We start from the raw sequence: 21,566 nt of genomic DNA on the forward strand, positions 1-21,566 counted from the left end.
CTCACCTAAGACAGGGTGCCTTCACACCCCCAGGGCTTGGCCCCACACACAGCACACAGGCAGCAGACCCGCTTGAGCTTCACAACGAGCCTCATCCACCGGCCAAGAGAAAACCACAGCCCTGCAGCCTGCGGACCAGCCACTAGCAATCTGATACCAGCTCTGGGACCCCTGGGCCCTAGAAGCAGACTTGAGGACCTTGCTCTGCCCACCAACAGGCTGGCACTAGCTATGTGAATGGGTCCAAGTGTCCCCAGTTAGAAGGATAAAAATGTAAGACCCAACTATACGCTGCCTGTAAGAAACTCAAAGAAAATGACACAAGTGTTAAAAATGAAAGGATGGGGAAATATATAAATGTTGAACACCCATTGGAAGATATCTAGAGTAGCTAAATTAATATTAGACAAAGGAGATTTCAGAGCAAAGACTACCCCTGGAGATAATACCCCTTTATAATCTCAAGCATCTATAAACCTGATAACACAACTTCAACTATGTCACCAAACAAGCGGACGGAACAGGAGGATAAAGAAAACTGAAACGAACAACACTGTTAACCAGCCTGACAAAGAATACTCATCCTTTTCAAGTGCACATGAAATATTTACTGACAGAGACCACATTCCAGGACATTAAAGAAATAAAAAAATTTATATAAATTCAATTCATGCAAATTACAGTAGCAATCAGTAACAACTAATAGAAATCAGTCATAAAGATACCTGGGGGATTCCCTGGCTGTCCGGTGGTCAGGACTCCATGTTTTCACTGCTGAGGGGTCAGTCCCTGGTCAGGGAACTAAGATCCACGAGCCAGATAGATGGGTGGGTACCTGGAAGATCAACCAAGAACGTATTTCCCAATACTCTGTGGGTCCCCAAAGAAACCAAAAGGCTATTTTCTGCTGCCTGAAAATGAAAACACAACGTATCAAAGACTATAGGATGTAGCTGACTCACTACGTGGCAAGTTTATAGAACTGAGCTGTATTAGAAAAGGATAAAGGTTTAAAATTACAGGCTTCCACCTTAAAGTAGAAAAAGTTAGAAAAGCAAAGAAGACATACTAGACAGACATGAAAAGAGAAAACAACAAAAAGTTAATGAAACCAAAGCTGGATTAAGATTACTGATAAATTGTCTATTAAGAAACTACCAACACCAATACTGAGTGGCAACCTGACTAGAGATTCTGCAGATGTTAAAAACAGATAAGCAATGGGAACTCTCTCATTCACTGCTGCTGGGAATGCAAAAGGGTATGGCCACTTTGGAAGACAGTTTGGAGGTTTCTTGCAAAACTAAACATATACGGATCAAAAGCCTGCACATGAGATGTTTACAGCAGCTTCATTTGTAATTGCCAAAATATGGAAGCAACTGTGATGTCCTTCTATAGGTGAACGGGTAAACTGCTACATCTAGACAATGGAATATTTAGTGCCAAAAAGAAATGAGCTACCAAGCCACAAAAAACCTGGAGAACCTTTCATGTGTGTTACTCAGAGAAAGAAGCCATCTGCACAGTCTACATACTATATGATTCCAACTCCATGACGTTCTGGAAAAGGGAGAACCATGGAGACAGTAATGAATCACTTGATGCCAGGGATAAGATGTGGGGAGAAAGATACGGGCAGGGCCCAGAGGATTCTTCAGGCAGGGCAACTACTACTGTGTATGAGCCTGTCACGTAGGTGGACACACATCAGCATACAGCAGTCAGAGCCCACAGAATCAGTAAAACCAAGCGTGAAGTGGCACGTCAGCTATGGACGTGGGGTGAGAATGACGTGTCAGGGTGGGTGTATCGGCTGCAACAAAGACACCCGAAGAGTTTATCTGGACCACACGATATCAACACAGAAATGCATTGTGGGAACTCTGGTGGTCCGGTGGCTGGGACTCTGGCTGCCAAGGGCCCAAGTTCAACTCCTAGTCAGAGAACTATGTCCACAAGCTGCGCAGCCGAAAATATAAAACACAAACACACTGAAAAAGTGAACTGTGCCTCTATATAGCCTCCCAGGCGGCTCAGAGGGTAAAGAAGCCGCCTGCAGTGCAGGAGATGAAGGCAGACCTGGGTTCGAACCCTGGGTCGGGAAGATCCCCTGGAGGAGGAAATGGCAACCCACCCCAGTACTCCTGCCTGGAGAATCCCATGGACAGAGGAGCCTGGCGGGCTACAGTCCACGGGGTCACAAAGAGTCAGACACAACTGAAGCAACTGAGCACATTATAGCAACAGACGGTTCAGGGGATTGTAACTAATTTACAACATCAAAAAGATGAAAATAATTTTAAGATTTGTTCAGTAAGAAATACAAAAAACATTGCTAAGAGAAATTAAAGAAAACCTAAATAAATGGACATGAGCTTGAGCAAACTCCAGAGATAGTGAAGGATCTCTTTGGTGCTGGAAGTAGCTTTCTGTTCCTACAGATAAAAATAAACCTTGACTCCTATCTTATACACAAAATTTATTTCAACAGTCATAGATCTAAATAAAACTATAAAGCTTTTAGAGAAAAATGACAAATACCTTCATATAGGAGAGGCAAAGATTTCTTTACTCATTTCAAAGCAGTCATCAAAGATCAATGAATGACTTTATCAAAATTAAAATCTGATGAAGACAACATTGAGGAAGAAGTCTATACACCACAGACTTGTACCAAGATTGTATGAAGTGCTTAAAACTCAAAAGGGACGTCCCTGGTGGGTCAGTGCTTGAAACTCCTCCGCCTGCCAACGCAGGGGACACAGGTTCAAGGCCTGGGCCGGGAGGATCCCACGTGCCCTGGGAGCAGCTGAGCACGTGCTGCAGTTACGAGCCCGTGCTCCGCACCTTCCTGAGAGGTGACCGCAGTGGGAAGCCCGCCCACTAGGCGTGAACAGTGGCAACCAGAGCGCGGCCGACACATGGCCACACAGACCCAGTGCTGCCCAAGATAAAAGTTTAGACCGGTTTTCAGAATGGACAGGATGCGCACAGACTCTTAAGGAACGATGCATAACATGGCTCCGCGTATGAAAAAGGGTAAATGTCAGAGACGGTTATCAGGGAAATACAGAATACAGGTTAAAACCAGTCAGATACCATCAAAATGGTTAGAACAGAAAGACTGACGTGACAGGCGCTGAGGAAACAGAAGGTACCGCGGTGCAGCCGTGGGGTTCTGCCCAGCGGACCCCACATCCGCTCAGAGCAGGCAGTGGCCATGATACCCAGGTGACAAGGTCAGCTCCGGACAAGCTGCCCGCTGAGGCCCGTGTGTTACCGCCCCCGGGGACAGGAAACAGCAGGAAGCCTCTGGGTAGACCTCTGATCGGGAACAAGGATCGACTGGGAGCTGTGAGTTGTTTCCCACTCACGGTGGGAGCGCGAGCCGGGGGACCTACGGACTGGAATTTGCAGAACGGAACGTGAGCAGGGAGGAGCCACAGAGAAAGAGTCCAGAAACGTGCAGACGGGTCTCTGAGTCTGGCTCTGTCCGTCTGTCCATGGCTAAGTGTGACCCCTGAGAATGAGCCTACAACACATTCCAAGGAAAGACAAACTCGTGGGAAGCTGTGACCTCAACAGGCCAAGGCAGCCCCCTCACCCAACAACCAGGGCACCCGTGTGCCCCCCCCAGGTCAGACAACTCCTTAGGACGCTTCCAGAACAAGCTTCAAAACGAAGTGACGTCCATCAGTCAACTGCCACCAGAATAAACGAACAGTTTTTTAAAAGAGCGCAACATAACCCAACACAGCATTAACACACGAATTCTGAAACCCGATAAGGATTTCTAGACCTGGAAAGACACGGTCACCAGAGGGGCCAAGAGAAAGCAGCCAGGTTCAATGCAGGTCAGAGGTGCTGGCGGCTGGAATCGCCCTGCTCGCTGGCCGGGCAGGCCTCGGGATGGCGGCGACGCCAGGTCTCCCTCCTTGCCTGCTGGGTGGTGAGAGGTAGGGTGAGATCCGAGGAGGAACGGCCGCCCAAGAAGGGCCTCCCAGCCCGGCCGGACACTGGGACGTCCAGGCCTGTTCCGATGGACAGCTTTAGACGCTGGCAGCTTCCAGCGAGCAGTAAAACCGGTCAGATGGTGGGTGCCTGCAGACTTGCTGTAAAACCGCACGGTATAGAAGCTGTTTTCGGCTGTTCCCAAAGCACAAGCTGTTGTATGAATTGAGTGGGATTCTAGGCAGTTTAATTCTTAGCAACTCCTTTGAGTTAAATCTGAAATACACACAATAAGAGAAATAAAGTCTCTACACACAGCAAGTCTGGAAGAGCTGCTTCCAAAAAAAATCAGAGGACTGAATTTAACAATAAAAACAGACTTTAAACAAGGGAATGAAACACCAGGAAGATTTTTCACTTTGGCCTTGAAAACATCCTAAAAAGAAACCAGTCACCCTTCTTTACCCAACCACAGAAAGAGTCTGTTTGGCCTGAGTTATGAATTTACATCTAAAAAGAGAGAGAAGCAAGCTGACTACATCCACAGGCCAGTCACTCAGAAACGGTAGACCAGCCTGTTGGTTTAGTTCAAATGCTCATCGGTTTCCGAGTCGAGACCGGAACGCTAACAGAGACTCAGGCAGCTTATATAGATGTAAAATATTTTATTTGTAAATGGTGATCTTCTAAATCTGTGTCCACAAATTCCAAAACCCATAACACTCTGTATACTTCAAAAAATTCAATTTTTGCCAACATTAGATACTATTATACAGAACAGAAAACAAAACAAAAACCCGGGAGGACAAATACTGGTAGGATGTCAGAATATTGTACAAGAGAAGAAAAATATTCAAGAAACAAATTTCATACAGCTATTTATCAAGAGAAAAATATATACAATTGATTTATTCTGTAAGATAAAAATACATCATGCCATATACATTACAAGTTCAGAACTGCATCACTGGATATACCAACAGCTTACAGTCCACTTGAATTGTGCACACAGAAACTTCATTTTATACTCAGCCTGTGAAGTGTCAGTACCAGAATTTTAAGTACAAAATAAAAAGCTAACCTGGTTCAAAATGCTGATTAAGTTTCTACAAGCAAACACAAAACTGTGTGTGTGTGTTTTAATTAAGGAAATGTAAACAAACAGTTCATACAAACACATCTTAAAATTACATCTTCCGAAACCCTATTGCCGGGGTCCCGCAGCTGCAAGCAGTCACATCTCTCCTTTTTTTTTTTTTTTTTTTTTTTTAAATTTGTGTGTTAAATAAACTAGAGAGTTAAATTTGAGTTCCTGCTACATGATCCTAGTATGTTTACACGATTTTTGTTTTGTGTGTGGCTTGAAACAAAGTTCTAATCAAAACTACTTTTGCTGAAGAAAAATTCAGCTTCCATTTGGGGTTGTTTTTAAGCAGTTATTCACAGTTATCACAAATTGTAAAAGCACAAAAAACCTGACTGAAGAAGTAGGGATGCAACAATATAACGTGAAAAAATTAGTTTAAATTACCAAAACGGCTATAAAAGTTGTAGTCATAGCATACACTCCGTTCTATCAGAAGCAAGGTGTATAAAACAAGTAAGTACTAATAGACTGTCGTTTCCAAAAAGCCCCAAACACTCTAGGTGGAAATTTTGGTTATTACATAATTATAATGGCATATTTAATAACAAAATTATATTGTAACATCCCTATGAACATTTTATAAGCACCCGAGCTGCTGCAGAGCCTGGTAGCATTTGGTCAATAACTATTTTTATACTGTATTTTTTTTTCTCAAAATATTTACATGTTTGTACAAAGTAACAGGGTTTGTTAGTTTTGCAGGTAACAGCAGCAGCTTGGCTTTCTTCTAACTTTTATTTAAAAATAGCTTCATTCACTTATTCAATAATAAATACAAAAAGTTTCTCTTATTTTACAGAAATCAAAAACTACAATAAACTGACTCATGGAATCAAGTATTTAAATGTATTTTAGTGCAAGTTATTGTCCCTTAGCTCTATTCCTAAGGAAGTCATTTCAGTACATTCCTTGTTCAGTGGTGTCTACTTTAGTTTAAAAACTCTTAAGTCAGAGGGCCTGCCCCTTTCTAGATAAGGCCGTGGCCAGCACTTCGGACATCTCCCTCTCGCTGGTGATCTCAGTCTTACATTCATAGGAAGGCCCCGCCCTGGGGCAGGGCAGCCGTCGGCTCTTTGCCCCAGTAAAAGTTTCTCCTTAGTGAGACTCAAGAAACAAGAGGAAACAAAACCCACCCACAGAAAGAAAAAAGGAAGGAAAAGGAGAAAAAAAAAAGTGCTGGACCATTCTGTAAATCGTCGACCTCGGCAGCTCAGGTCAAGTGGCCTCGGTCGGCTTCCTCCTGGTGCTCCTAAGGTAACTCAAGGACCGAGGAAATCAGGACTCCTAGGAGCTACTTTTCAAAAAAGTCATAAAACAGAAAACAAAAACCTCTTTTCTGTCTGCGAAATTCCAACGGCGCGTGGACTCGCTTCTCTCGGGACGAGCCGCCCTCCGAGGCGCGGGGTCGCGTCAGTTCATCCACTTGCGGCAGTTCACGGCTCCACAGTGACAGGGGATCTTGTGCTGGTCGTCCTCAAAGTCAAACTTATAGTCATAGCACAGCTGCCCGCCAAAGACACACAGTGAGAGGCCGCTCCCCCGTCCTCGGCGCCCCGGGGCCCGCGCGGAGCTGCTGGCTGCGCCGGGCCGGGCCCCCCGCTTCCCGGGACTTCCCCGGCCTGCGTCTCCCCGCGTGGGAAGCCCCGTCGTCAGAGCGGCTGGGCGCCTGCCGGACGGCCTCCCCCTGGACCCTGAGCCGAGGATGGACAGGCCGCGGACGGCACTGCACAGGAAGCAGCCCTCCCGCCCCGAGGGGCGCCCTGCGGTCCTGGGGGGCTCCCCCTCCTCGCGGCACTCCCACCGTCCACAGCTCTTCCCTGAGGACTCAGGGCGGCTCCCTTACAAAAACAATGAGGCAGAGACTTGGGCGGCGTCAAAGGGGCCCCCCCTGACAACTCGAGCAGGGTTGGGGGCAAGGCCAGGTGGGGCGGCCTCCGCTGTCCCCAGGCCACGCTGCCTGCTCGGGGGCACCAGGCTCGGGGCCTCAAATGGGTTCTTCCACGTCCAGTTAGTGAGATGTGCAAGACGAGCCTTGGGTCAACTCGATTTAAAAATGTACGTTCCAGTAAGATGACCCCAAAATACAAGCGTCCTCTCAGGACAGGGCTGGAAGCTCCAACCGAGTTAAGACCCTCGGGTTCCTCACCCCCATAAAGAGGGGAGGCCCCCACAGAACCCGCCCCGCCGGGCAGCCCCAAGACGTGCTCATCACGTCTGTGACCAAGCCGGGGAATATCAACGCGGTGACGGAGGCTGATGGCCATCCTCACGGGTGACACGCGGGGGGAAGGGACGACTAACGGAGGAGCCAAACTCCAGAAACCTGCCTGCCGAGAGCCCGGGAGCGGGGACTGGTCCGGAGTGCGTATGAGCACCGGGGCCACCCCGCCCCCAGAGGCGCCAGTGCCGTGACCTGAGCGCCATCAGCCCCGCGCCAGGGGCGGAGCGGAGAGCGCCGCGGGGGCGGGGCGGAGCTTACCTCTTCTCCTTTCTGGATTCTCCGACTGGAGCTGATGATGATCTTGTGGCCGCGCTCGAAGGTCACCACCTCCGCCACGCAGTTGGGCGCACACGAGTGGTTGATGTACCTGCAGGCCGCAGTCCAGAGATGGCTCACGTCCAACACCGGGCGGGCCCTTCCCACCTGCCCGCTCACAGCACGCGCGCCCACGGACACAGACAGCGGAGAGGCTGCAGGACCTCAGGGAGCCCGGCCCTGGCAGTGACCATCCTGACCCCGGACCGCCAGGGAATTCCCAAACGTACGGGAAGAATGTAAAGTAAAAACTCTTGCTGTGACTGAAGGGCCCCCCACCCTGGCCCCCACCTCACCTGGCAGGTCCTCCTGTGAGCGTGGCGTCGATCACGTGGTCACTGTCCATGCGGAACATGTACACGCCTCGGTTCTGAAAGAGAAAGTGCTCAGCACCTGCCTGTGCCCAGGCCGGGAGCGCCCGTCGCCCTGAACCAAAGCAACACTTGGCAGGTCGCCTGTGATGCCAGACTCACTGATCCCATTACGGCCTCGCAGACGGTAACGCGGAAACGGAAAAACCGGGGAAAATACGAGACTATCCAGGCGTGGTTTCTAGGGTCACAGCCAGCCCAGGCCCCAGGCGCCCAAAGGCTCAGGAGGACGCGAGCTCACCTGGGACTCGTAGAGCTTCTCCTTCCTGTTGGCGACCTCGTTCCGGATGATGGTCCCGATGTACTCGATGACCATGGTGTGCTTCTCGATGTCCCGGGCAGCGTACAGGCCCAGCCCCTGCGGAAATGCGCGCGCACGCCTCAGAGCCACTGGCTTCCGGCAACAGGCCTGCGTGCTCCTTCAGGCAAAGGTCCTGCCCTCAGTCCCAGCAGACGCCCCAGGAAGACCCCACCTGAAGTCATGTGACCTTTGCACGGACTTCACTCTCATCTGGACCCGTAACACTGGACTTTTTTCCACCTAAAGTCATGGTATCACTCCCTCCTTTGTCTTTTTTTAACACTAAACCCTCAGGGCATTTTTACAAAGTGTTTCTATTTGGCCATCTTTTCTGGTGGGCTTCCCTGGTGGCTCAGCTGGTAAAGAATCTGCCTGTAATACGGGAGACCAGGGTTTGATCCCTGGCTTGGGAAGATCCCCTGGAGAAAGGAAAGGCTGCCCACTCCAGTATTCTGGCCTGGAGAATCTCATGGACTGTATATGTATAGTCCATGGGGTCACAGAGTCGGACACGACTAAGTGACTTTTACACATCTTCTCCCATTCGTGATTATCACACCCAGATCCCACCAACTAAACAGGCTAATGGCTTCTGCTATTAATTTTATCCCACTGTGATTTCTAAAAGGACATAACAAACTTATGAAGCAGGAACAGGGCTAACTGTAAGGGACTATTACAATGTGAGTTTCTGCATTCTCAACTAAACCGACCAGAAGACCCCCCCCCCCCCCCCCCACTGGACACAGTCCTTGTCAAGTACCATCTGGAAATAGACGGTACGGGGGCTGTTGTTGGGAGACTTTGGGGTGAGAATTAACTTCTGAAAAGAAATACTCATGCGGTTTGTGTGTTCAATTCCAGGTGTGACTCCAATGTGACAAAGAAGGATATACAGAAAGAATCTGCATGGAGGTGAGTACAGCTCAGTGTAAGAGACCAGAAGGTCACTGGAAATGAACTGAGAATCCAAACAGCCAGGCACACGTGAACACTTCGTGAAGGAGCTTGGTAGTAGTGAAATTCAGTTTAATATGGATGGGTTATGTATTACTAAATGGTGCCCCCACAACTGGTTATTCAACAGAAGAAAAAAAAAAAGTCTTAAAACACAAAAAATAAAATCACTGAAAGAAAAAGAATCTAAGAAACTACATATGCAATCTACAGTCTTAACCAAGAATAGAAGCTATGGAAAATTATATATGTTTGACTGTATAAAAATTAATACTCCTAGAGTAAAAAACATTCCACACTTACTGAGGTATTTTCCCCTAAAAAACATCTTTTGCCAAATAGTACAAGTTCTTATAAATTGAAAAATGGACAAAGGATATGGATATGCAATGCAGTTCACAGCAAGCAAACATAAATGGAAAACCCAAAAGGTTGCAACTGAGGTGACAACATCAGTCTGTGCTTAATAGGCTGGCAAAAATATAAAAGCGTCCTAACACTTCAAATGGGAAAACAAGAAAAAGTTTCGTACTCTGCAGGAGAAGAGCATACAATTACAGCCTGTTTAGAAAGCAGGCAATGTCTACAAAAATGAAAAGTACATGTATTTCTATGCAAAAATCTCACTTGGCAGCACACACTCCACAGAAGTTACATGGGTATCTGTACAAGTCCTGACGGCAATGCTGTTTCAGGAAAGAACTCCAAACACAAGAAACGCTCGGCATTAGTGCAATGGTTTAACCAATCACAGCTTGTCGATTTCACAGAAAGGAAGAGCCACTGAAGAATGAATTAGAGCTAGACGTGTCTGAATACTGGCGAGAAAAGGAAGACCCAGCAAAGTGTAGATAACATGACCCTGCCTTCCCACACGCACACAGACACGTAGGTGCTATTCAGACAGCAGCATGGGGAAAAACAGGGTCTTTCGCAGGTTGTTAGCATGAGGACCTGGGAGGTGGACGGAAAGGAGGTGACAGAGGGAGGAAAAAAAAGGCGAGCAATTACCAAGAGCCCTCAAAAAAGATGACGGACTGAACACAGGCGGTTAAAAACCCTTCACACAACCGGGAAAGAAACCAACACTGAGGAGCAGGAAGGCAGCATGAACGAGCCATTTGGAAACATCTTAAACAGAGAAGCCACTGAGCAGAGGAGGATGCTGGCGTGGCCGGAAGCGGAAGTCGAGCACTGTCGGCCCCAGGAGCCGAGACACGCTCCTTCAGAGACGAGAAAGAGAGCGCGCGCGTCTGTAACACGCAAACAAAGTGCCAGAGGAAAAGACAAAGAGGAGAAGGTGCAGACACCACGCAGAAGCATCTCAGGGTCAGGACGGGGAACCCCAAGACAAGGCCATGCAGAGGCATCTCAGGGTCAGGACAAGGAGCCCCAAGACAAGGCCACGCAGAGATCAGAGCTGAGACGGAGTCTTCTCTGGCAGCATGAGGACCATCACAGGCCCACCTGCGGGGGCCAGACTCGGAAGACCAGGGACCACAAACCTGCAACCTGGGCAGAGCCTCAGGTGATGCTCCTGCTGGGGGGCTGGGGCCACACTACGAGACCCCGATCTCAGGGACCCAGCATTTGTGTAGAGAGAAACAGAGGCAGGACTCTGCAGAAGAATCAGCACAGAAACATTTCTTAGACTCATGGCCACACTGCTTCAGGCTGAAAGGACTCACCACTGGGGAAAGCAACGGGCCCACTTTGCTAAAACACTGAAATAGTGAGTCAGAAGAAGATCCTAAAAGTTTCCACATGAAGAACATGGATAAACAGCGTGTGAAAGCCGCCTTCTACCTGAGGGACCAGCATGGCTTGTGACTGGGACTTCACAGGAGGGGTGGGCAGGCCTGCACGGTGCCCACAGGTGAGGTGGTCAGAGCAGGGCAGCAGAGCTGGGGTGGGTCAGAGCAAACCTCAGAGAGAGAGGCAACAGACCCCGACGATGCTGTGGGCCTGTGCACTGAGGCCGACGCCACAACTAGCAGTGGTGCCCTCACTCAGCAACACGAGGAGCCTGGGGGAGGACCTGGGTCCCCGGACCCACCTCAGCGAGTGTGACCCGGGACCTGCCTCGGCAAGCATGACCTGCCCCGGCGATGCTGTGGGTCTGTGCACTGAGGCCGACGCACAGAACCAGCAGTGGTGCCCTCACTCAGCAACACGAGGAGCCTGGGGGAGGACCGGGTCCCGGAACCCGCCTCGGTGAGCGTGACCTGGGTCCCGGAACCTGCCTCGGCGAGCGTGACCTGCCCCGACGATGCTGTGGGTCTGTGCACTGAGGCCGACGCACAGAACTAGGAGTAGTAACCTCACTCAGCAACACAAGGAGCCTGGGGGAGAACCTGGGTCCCTGGACCCACCTCAGCGAGCGTGACCCGGGACCCGCCTCGGCAAGCGTGACCTGCCCCGGCGATGCTGTGGGTCTGTGCACTGAGGCCGACGCACAGAACTAGCAGTGGTAGCCTCACTCAGCAACACAAGGAGCCTGGGGGAGAACCTGGGTCCCCGGACCCGCCTCGGCGAGTGTGACCTGCCCCGGCGAGCGTGACCCAGGTCCTGAGACCCACCTCAGGAAGTGTGACCTGGGTAAACCTGAATGCCTATTAGCCTCAAGACAGTTTTACCTGTTCCACAACCTACCCAAATACACGATGATTTCATGAAAAGGCTTCCAAAATTGGGCACCTTTTGAAAACATTTTCATTTGTATTTTTCACAAGCAACTTTAACCCTAGTGAGCTTGCCACGTCTCCCGTGCATGGAGAATACAACGCTCCCTGCATCCCATGGGGTCTCAACACAATGTAAAGACATGTTCAGAGGCCAGCTCCCATTTGGGGAAGAACAGCGTCTGCGTCCTGAGACCGCAAATGGAGCGGCTAGTGCCCAGGCCTCATACAACACTGCCCGACAGGGTGTCTCTCTCCGTGGCCTGCAGCCTCCTGGCTTGCACACTGGACACCCCCCTCTCCCCGAGAGTGCCCTGCCCACCTCTCGCCGTCCCGGACACGCAGCCCCCGCTCACCTGAATCCGGGACCGGGCCAGGTACACGTTGGACTTCCACTCAGTCTTCATTTTCCGGTACTGCGACGACTTGGAGTGGACGAACTGCTTGCTGTAGGGCGCGCTCAGCTCCCCGGTGACGGTGCTCTGGAAGGACTTGGAGGTGCTGGTGCTGTTCAGGGTGTGAGGCCTGCGGACGGCGGACGCCGACAGGGAGAACACAAGGGGGACTGAAGGCGTCTCCGGGTGGGCCCAGTGGGTCCAGCTGGTGCTGACAGGCACACACACGGGGAACCGCCGAGCGGGCCGCGCGGCCAGGCCGCAGCGAGCCGCAGACACAGCCAGGGACAGCGGGGTTTGTAAGCAGCAGACGCGCCAAGCACAGACACCACTAGGAGGCCTGGAAACCCCGGGCTGCACTATGTGAAGTCAAAACAAAATACCTTAACACAAACCTCTTGGCATGGGCACTCATTTTAGGTTCGGACCGGGCACAACCTGTAGGGTTGACGGCCAGCGGCAGCTCCATGAGGGGGTTCCGGCCGTACCGGAAGGTGTAGTTTTCACATGCCTCAACCCCAGGGAGCTGGAGAGAAGCAGAGACAGACAGACAGGTAACTCATGTGATCAAGACTGCAGGCAAGACAGACCCGCCAGAGCACGCCCCAAACAACTCTGTGAAGACAACGTTGTCTATGTTTTCAGAATGCCGGCAATACGAGGCTCTGTGCAGACAGAAGCCGCCGCCCTCGGAGCCCGACTGTGTGATGAGCTCACTGAGGCCGGGTCCTGGGAGTCGGGGTGACCTGAGGGCGGCTCGCAGGATCACCTGCGTCACAGGCCTTTTCTGCAGCCTGTCTCCTGTGGACCCTGCCCGTGAGAGGCGTGACAGAGGCGCAGCACCTGGGGAGGGTGCGGCCGAAGCAAGCGGTGGCTTCCGGGGTGTCCTCTCTGCTCCACAGAAAGCCCGTCAATGACTTTCTTGAAAACAATGCCTTACAAGCTACACAGTTTTCCACGAGCATTGTGTATAAACTCACTATTGCATGTGTGTGACATGCAGGCGTCAGGGACTCAGGGCTCATGAAATCCAGCCACGTGCTAGTGACCAACCTGGGCCTTGGTGGGAGAGTGGATGTGAACGCCGGGCACCAAACTGCCGCCCCGCAGGAGCAGGGCCTCACCCCACCGCACGGCTGACACCCAGCCCCACAGACCCTGAGCCCTGTGACCTGCCTCAGCACGTCAACATGGACACAGGAGCGACTCATGAAGGCCTGTTTTCTCTCAGGCAGGAGCTCATCACCGGCCAAGCCACTCCCTGGAAGTGTGGGGACCGTGACCGCCCCGCCCGGCGTTAGGGGATGCGTGTGGCGGGACAGGAGGGCAGCCCCGCACTCACTGACTCGGCAATCCGTGCCACTGCAGAGACGGTCAGGCCGAACAGGTCCTCCCCTTTTAGATAGGCTGGGAAAAGCTGCAGCATTTCAGATTTTTTCCTTACACAGGCCACGGGCTCCAAAATTTTATCCCAAACACCTACATATGGACAAAAAGACATTTTCTAATAACAAACTTGCTCTCAGGTAAAGAGGAAAAAGGATGCCATATAAAAACAAAAGCAAAATGAAGACCCACTGCTCACAAAGACTTACCAGATCCAAGTAAAGCCCATGGGCAGGTTATCACCTGCTTATCGGATGGCAGTAGTTTTTAATTAAAGACTTTTTATAAAGTTTTGGGGGAAAGAACACGCTACAGTCAGAGAATTAAACAATAAAGCTGGAAAGTAAAGTCTAACATAACTGAAATTCATGCTGGCCATGCAGCGTATCAGATTTTCAAACGATTAATCCACTTAAGTAACACCTGCAGATAGATCCTTTCCTCTCAGAGTTAAATCAAAATCTGAAATTGATATTTCATTGGAATTATCTTTGGAGCATTTTCTCTTTAAAAAAAAACAAACTACTAAACTTACTTAAAAAAAGCAGTTCTGCACCACTTTCTACGTCAATAAAAACAACAATCTAGGCTTAACTAACCTAGAGGCCAAAATTAAGCGACTGATTTCTGGCTCTAAATTTAGCATCTGATGCTCCTGAGATAAGACAATCTGTACACTATGCTTTACTTTTTCCCACCTTCTAGGTGATGTTAAGAGGGTCCCTAAGGTGACAAGCAACCTCTACCTAGAAGTCAGTCTATCTATCTAATACACCGCTGGCATTTCTAAGTACACCCTGATGTGAGGAAGTCTAGCGAGCGTGTGGCAAAGACAAGGGGGGCACACGAGGAAGCCGAGACCCGCGTTTGTCAGCGGAGAGCCGCCCTGCTGCCCGGACACACAGCCATGAGCAGACCCCGGGGAGCACTGCGGCGAACCCTTCCCTGGCCTCAGGCTGCAGGGACGCGCCTGACCTTTGGGCGAGGTGTCGCTCAGGACGAGGTCCTCGTGGCCCTGCTCCACGACCCTGATGAGGAACACGGGGCGGCCATCCTGCTCCTCGATGGAGCAGAGGTAGCGGCAGCGGCGGTTGGCATAGCGCGTGCTCCAGTACAGCCGGCTGGCCTCGTAGCCTACGGGGAAGAGCGCCGTGGGCGAGTGGAAGGCCGGCATCTGCTGCGGGAGCAGCTGGCCGATGGCGTGGAAGACAAGGCTGCCCACGCGGAAGGTGTGCTCGCGCTCGCCGCGCTGCACAATGCTGGCGATCTGCCGCACCTCGTCGCGCTGCACGTACACCCTCCTGAAGACGGCGAAGTAGCTCAGCTCCTGCTCGTGGAGGCCCTTTGGTTTGTGCATGGGACAAAGCATAGTTTTATCTTTAAAAAACATGCATTGTGCTTTAATGGCGCAAGTGAAGTGATAAATGTTGGTGCAGCGGAACCGGTGACAGCCACTGGTGGCCCCCGTCTTGTGGCAGAAGACACACTTCATCTGCAGGCCCCTCCGCAGGGCCAGCTCCACGTTGATCAGGGCGCCAGCCTGGGTCTCATAGACCTCCGTGGACCACAGTGCACAGTTCAGGTGGACCCACAGGTCCAGGTCGAGGTTGAGCAGCCTCGCTGGCCCGTCCGTCAGCCCGTCGCCCTCTTCGTGGCAGAAGCAGCACTTGCGGTAGTCTTTGGGCGCAGGGTCGGGCTTCAGGGAGGTGCCCAGCTTCTTCAGGAACTCATCGATCTCCTCCTCGCAGGGGGGCTGGAAGGCCCCCGTGGGGACCACGATGTGGATGCTCCACTTCCTCCACTTCATCCCTCTCCACTTCTTAGGGATCGGCCTGCAGTCTTCAAACCCACCGTGGACAGTTCTCAGCCGAGGCTTTAACTTGACTGTGACCTTAAGCTCATCAGGCTTTGCCTCCACTTTGGCCGCTTCAAAAGCAGGAGGGAAAGAGATGGGAGGGGACGCCGGGGGTGAGGCTCTCTCCTGGAGCTGCGGTAGGCAGCGCACGTCTAGCGAGGAGATGTTGTTGTTGTACTGATGCGGCGCTTTGGGAGGCAGCTCTCTTACAGGTGACTGCGGCAACGAAGGAGCGGATTCCTGCGCAATCGAGAAAAACAGTTAAGAGTCATTCCAAAGCTCCAAAAGCAATTCTGCCTAAAGCAAGCAGCCAGGCAGCAGTTCTAACAGCGTGTGTGGGTCTGTAAGCGAGTGGTGAGGAAGCACGCACAGCAGACGTCGACACTAAGCGCCCACCGCACCGCACGCACCTAACAAGTATTGACTGGGGTGGGGAGGGGGGCGGGGGGGAAGGGTTTCTCTACAAAGACTTAACTCTGGAGAACATTCTGCGCTTAAACCTTCATGGATCCTCCCGTTTCAAATCATCATAAAGCCTGAAAACTCAGTGTTGCCACAGGAGCGAATATAATTTATACAATGAAACAGTGTTCTTTGTGAAACCAAATGAGAACTTAATCTTCTATGAGCTTGTCCCACCCTTTGAAATTCCTCTTTGTTAATCCTAGGCTTAATAAATGGGCATAAATGTGAAAGATGGGGAAGATGTCCCCATCAGTAAGTTGTATTTAACTTTTTCTCAGAGGCTGCCTGGCTCCCACTGAGCCACTGAAGGGGCTGAGCTGAGATAGAAGCCCAGTTAGTTTCTCTTTAGGTATAAAGTATCGTAAACGAATCAACAGCAAACCTGCAGGATCCCCCCATCCAGCACCATTCTGAAAAATAGACAAGCCTCACTGAAAATCCAGCGGCAGGCAGGCGCTGCATACTGACGTAAGCAACTATCTGGTGAAGAAGTCAACTTCTCCCTTCTAGGCTCATGTATTTTGCAGTCTAGTCACCTGGCACTCAGCTTGGCTTTAATTACGCCAGGCGCCGCTGCTGGCTAGAAAATTAGGCTGGGCTGACCGAGGCAGTCTGCATCTCACCTTGCTTTCTGAGGCTTTTGCTTGTGCAGTTGATGAATAGAGAATAAAGCAGTTGTTGCTACAGAAGACGATGTCCCTCTCCACTCTGCCGGGGCCGTCTCGGGAGCCCTTGGAAAGCAAAGAGAAGGGTGTGGCAGCTCAGCAAGTCAGAACTCAACAGAGAGGAGATCACACAGAGCAGTTTCTGCTGCTGTTCTTAAGTGAAGCCGCAAAGTAGCTACAAACCAATATTTAGCATAGAATAATTTTGCCACAGAAAAAAACATTAACAAACTCTCCATATTTCACTCTGTTTAAAAATATGTGCTTCTCCTAGGGCCCTGCAGAACAGGCTGCTGTAGCTACAAGCACATGAGACATACGCCAATGCTACTTCCAGGAGGAGGCATCCACAGGGCTGTCAATGGGCTCCTCTGGACGCGGGAGAGGGCAGCGCCCAGGACACGGTGGGGCGGGGAGGGAACACCCGAGTACCTGGTTCACAAAGGCCAGATCTCTGGCCGACTTCCTCACGCCGCTGCCCAGGATGACCACCTTGCAGTGACAGCACCACTGGGGCCTGAGCGCCGCGCGCGCTGAGACGCCGCGGCCGGCATCCTTGTATCCACAGAGACCTGGGGACAGAGTGCGCGTCAGCAACAAGCGCCAGCAGCACGGGGCGTGCGGCACGGCGCCCGTCCACCGGGCGCGGCGCGCGGCTCCAGGCCTTCAGTGAGAGCCGTCTCCTCGGCAGTGGTTGCGGGGCGTCTGCTCTGTGCAGGACACTGGGGGACGAGGAAAGGAAGCTCTCCTCACATGGCTGGACACAGGGCTGGGAGAAGCGCAGAAGGAACCTGGGACACACACGTCATCTCCAGTCTACGTGTGAACCCTGGACACACGCGTGTCATCTCTGGTCTACGTGTGAATCCTGGACACACGCGTGTCATCTCCGGTCTACGTATGAACCCTGGACACACGTGTCAATTCTGGTCTACGTGTGAACCCTGGACACACACTTGCCATCTCCGGTCTACGTGTGAACCGTGGACACACGTCATCTCCGGTCTACGTGTGAACCCTGGACACACGCGTGTCATCTCTGGTCTATGTGTGAACCCTGGACACACGCATGTCATCTCCGGTCTACGAGTGAAGTGAGTCGGGAGGGAGAGTGCTTCTGCTTGTAGGTGAAGATGACAAGAAATGTCTCATGGAAAGTGAAGAGGCTCACACACCAGAGTCTTACGTGAGTGCAAAAGGAAAGTCACAGAGAGACAGAGAGATTCCGGGGCTAAGACAAAAACTGGTCAGGACGCAGATTAGAAGGCCCGAGGCCCCGCAGAGCGCAGCACTCGTGTGGCTGCGGAGGGTCACGGGGAGAAGCAGGGCGGACCTGAGTGACTGAGGGGCTGGAGCTGAGGACTCAGCCTCTCCCAGGGAGGCCCGAGCGCGGCTGGGCTCCGACGGCAGGCGAGCACGAACAAGACGCAGCAGCCCGATGAGCGAAGAGACGAGGGACATGGGGCAAGGCTGGGGGCGGGGGGGCCTTGCTCGGCTGAGGCAAGGGCCACCCCTCTCGGCGGCGGGAATGGTGCTGGCAGGCCTGCGGCAGAGAAAGGCCTGGAGACAGCGTGGGAGAGATGGGAAAGGACACAGGTGGGACAGCCTGTCTGCACCCTGGGCGCAGGGGAAGTGGGCAGGGGGGTGAACAAGTCTGGGGGCGCAATAAGCGCCCCGCTGACGCAGGCTCTAATGCAGCCCCAGGCACCGCAGGTCAGGTCACCACAGAAGGCAGAACACACGGGGGTTAATCCACCGAGGACCGGCCGGCGTGTGACCTGTTATTCGCTAAGACCGAAGTGAGATTGCAGAGGAGGAGCGTGACTTTGGCGTCAAGAGCGTTTCGAGTTAGTGACACGTAAACCAGCTCACCATTGCTTGCCGGAGGGAGCGGCGTGCTAGGCTGCTTCAGGTGGAAAGAGCTGGCTAGCCTGGGAGGGCGCGCAGATCCTGGTGGAGGCCCACGAAGAAATACACGCTGTCGATACTCCAAACCTGGGTTTACTCTGTGGCTACTGACCAAACCCACGGATGGAACATCTGGAGCATTACTAACCTCGTAGCTGTTAGGGATCCGAACATGGAGGAGGTCGGAAAATGCAGCCACAACACTGCTAATGTTCTAGAACAAAGGCAAACACTGCGTTACCGCCCAGAGGAACAGAGGACACCGTGGGAACACTCACGCTGGGACAAACACATACACTGCAAGCAAACCCAGCCATTCTTGTTCAGACCTGAGAGTCTCAGGAGGAGGAAGGGTTGCGATGGGCCAATATCCAAACAAAGCTCTCATAAACAGAGGTCCTCGCACAGGGGCTCCAATTAATGTTAAGCATCCATCAGAGCATTAAACTGTTTTAGATGTTTTAGCATAAGCAATGAGCGAATAATAAGCCTTGTCATGGTTTTTGCAGCTGGTCAGAAGCTTCGTTCAAGTGGACTCTTGCAGCTCTGGGCAGAAGTCTGCCATAATCTACAAGAACACACCACTATTTTCTGTTGACAACCAAAACACCCCGTCAGTGACTATGAGCTTGGCTGCCAACAAAACGCCTTCAAGAATTAACAGAGTCCTCAGAAATGTACTAATGTCTGATACGGGAAATGGAACACGTCCATAGCTGATGAGAAAGTTCCTCACTGCTTAACTGTGTGAAAACAGTCATCAAAAGGCTGCTCTCTAAGGAGTGCTCCACGTATACACAGACACTCTAAGGAGTGCTCCACATACCCACATACACTCTAAGGAGTGCTCCGCGTACACACACACTCTAAGGAGTGCTCCGCGTACACACACACTCTAAGGAGTGCTCCACATACCCACATACACTCTAAGGAGTGCTCCGCGTACCCACACTCTCTAAGGAGTGCTCCGCGTACCCACACACACTCTAAGGAGTGCTCCGCGTACCCACACACACTCTAAGGAGTGCTCCGCGTACCCACACACTCTCTAAGGAGTGCTCCGCATACACAGACACACTCTAAGGAGTGCTCCGCGTACACACAGACACTCAGGAGTGCTCCGCGTACACACAGACACTCTAAGGAGTGCTCCGCGTACACAGACACCCTCTAAGGAGTGCTCCGCGTACACACAGACACTCTCTAAGGAGTGCTCCGTGTACACACACACACACTCCAAGGAGTGCTCCACATAACCACATGCACTCTAAGGACTGCTCTGTGTACACACACACACTCTAAGGAGTGCTCCACGCACACACAGACACTGAGGAGTGCTCCATCTATACATTCTTTAGTAAAACGATGAGAGCTCTGACTTCACCCGCCCTTTCTGTCTGGCTTTGGCTGAGACCGGCCCACCGCGCTCGGAGCAGCGGGCGTGTGGGGGCGGCTCAGCCAGCCCTAGCCTGGTGCTGCTCTGCAGGCCACGCAGCCAGCCCACCTTTACCTCAGCAGCTGCAGGGTGCAGGGTGATTGCCACAGATATCAGACCCGACCTGGGACCATTTGGGGATGAGCCAAAAGGAGACGTGAAAAATAAAGTGCCTGGCTCAGTTTTGATATCATTCCTTCTGGATTCCAAGCCTTAAAAAAACAGCAAGGACAAGCTGCGTGTTAAGCCTTTTCTAGACTCAAGCAGTAGCCCACCCTCCCCCACACCGGGTGCCCCTACCTCTGCTGGCGTTGCTGGGAAGGATGGGGATGATGGGGGATGGCACGGGCTCCGGGGGCTCCTCTTTGACTAGCGACAGGTCCGGGTACCTGCTCACTTCCATCCCAACCACGCTCTCAGGGGAGGATGAGGGGACAAAGCTGTCAGGGCTGTCCCGCTCTCCCCCGTGCTCCTGCACCCTGAGAGGAGGGGAAATACGTGTGGGCATACGGGCACATCCACTGCGGGGGCTTCCCGCAGCGGCCCCGCCTGTCCACGCCTGTGACCTCACTGTGACTGCACAGCGACGGTAACACGAGAAGCCACAGATTCAGTTTGGACCAAACAGGAATTCCCTTGGAAAAAAATAAATGTGTTGAACTATGAAGTAACTGAAGTACATGTCTTCTGACTAAAGCTTCAGCATCCAAGTTTAAAGAGCTAGCAAAGGAGGAAGATGCTGCATCTGTAACTCAGCACAGACAGAAGGCTCCCAGCCCTGCAGGGTCCCAGCCCAGCGAGACATGTGCAGGAAGAGGGGCAAGTGCGTCCCCCACGCGGCCAGTCTCAGGGCAGACAGCTCTCCCATGGCTGCAGCTGACTTAGAGAGGGGAAGGGTTAGAACCTGAAGGCCTCAGGCTTCAGAGGCCTGTATTTTTCTTAATGGATAAAGTTAAAGTGAAAAAAACAGAAGAGATGAGACCAGAAGCTAAAGGTTACCAAGGCAACTGGGGCTGGAAGGTGAATGTGTCCTGGGCTAAACGTGGCCAGGCAGCCTGAGAGCCTGGGGTCTCACCCGTCCCCGAGCAGACACCTTTGTGCTGAAGGATGTGGTTTAAGCAGCGTTTAACATGGGACCCAGGAGAGGGTCCCTGAACAACCAGGGTAGGCACTATACACACACACCTGGGAAGCTGCCCACCACACGGCGCCTGATTCACGACTCGCACAAAGCCAGCAGTGAGGTGCAGGAGGAAGCAGCCTGGGTCCTAACTCTGGACAAGGCCTCCCAGTCGGCCCACAGCTTTCTCATTAATAAGGCAGAGGAGCTTCAGCTTGGACAATGACCTCGGGAATACTGTGCATGTCCCACTGCTTTACTGTCTATTTGATTATTTGCTGAATTTCCTGTATCAGGAGATTTCTAAAATGTACAAATTCTATTTAATCATAAGAATGTTTTATAACGGTTAAATTCTGAAGAAAATTACTCACCAAATTTTACCTTTTA

At 51.8% G+C, this 21,566-nt stretch overlaps 1 protein-coding gene across 1 annotated transcript in view; it reads right to left on the reverse strand.

Annotated features, from left to right (window-relative positions):
• Positions 1 to 4,638: 4,638 nt before the first annotated feature.
• Positions 4,639 to 21,566, reverse strand: part of KMT2C (lysine methyltransferase 2C) — a 257,816-nt gene continuing 240,888 nt past the window's right edge. Inside the window, exons 49-61 of the mRNA XM_052638894.1 lie at positions 20,357 to 20,535; positions 20,132 to 20,268; positions 18,586 to 18,835; positions 17,146 to 17,285; positions 16,672 to 16,779; positions 14,704 to 15,823; positions 13,685 to 13,821; positions 12,726 to 12,868; positions 12,304 to 12,472; positions 8,250 to 8,366; positions 7,934 to 8,007; positions 7,581 to 7,689; positions 4,639 to 6,604 (exon numbers count right to left, since the gene is read on the reverse strand). Of these exons, the coding sequence (XP_052494854.1) occupies positions 6,512 to 6,604; positions 7,581 to 7,689; positions 7,934 to 8,007; positions 8,250 to 8,366; positions 12,304 to 12,472; positions 12,726 to 12,868; positions 13,685 to 13,821; positions 14,704 to 15,823; positions 16,672 to 16,779; positions 17,146 to 17,285; positions 18,586 to 18,835; positions 20,132 to 20,268; positions 20,357 to 20,535 (2,776 nt within the window). The 3' untranslated portion in view covers positions 4,639 to 6,511. The remainder of the gene's footprint in view (positions 6,605 to 7,580; positions 7,690 to 7,933; positions 8,008 to 8,249; positions 8,367 to 12,303; positions 12,473 to 12,725; positions 12,869 to 13,684; positions 13,822 to 14,703; positions 15,824 to 16,671; positions 16,780 to 17,145; positions 17,286 to 18,585; positions 18,836 to 20,131; positions 20,269 to 20,356; positions 20,536 to 21,566) is intronic.

The sequence above is a fragment of the Budorcas taxicolor genome, chromosome 4, assembly GCF_023091745.1.
Source record: "Budorcas taxicolor isolate Tak-1 chromosome 4, Takin1.1, whole genome shotgun sequence".
NCBI classification, from domain to species: domain Eukaryota; kingdom Metazoa; phylum Chordata; class Mammalia; order Artiodactyla; family Bovidae; genus Budorcas; species Budorcas taxicolor.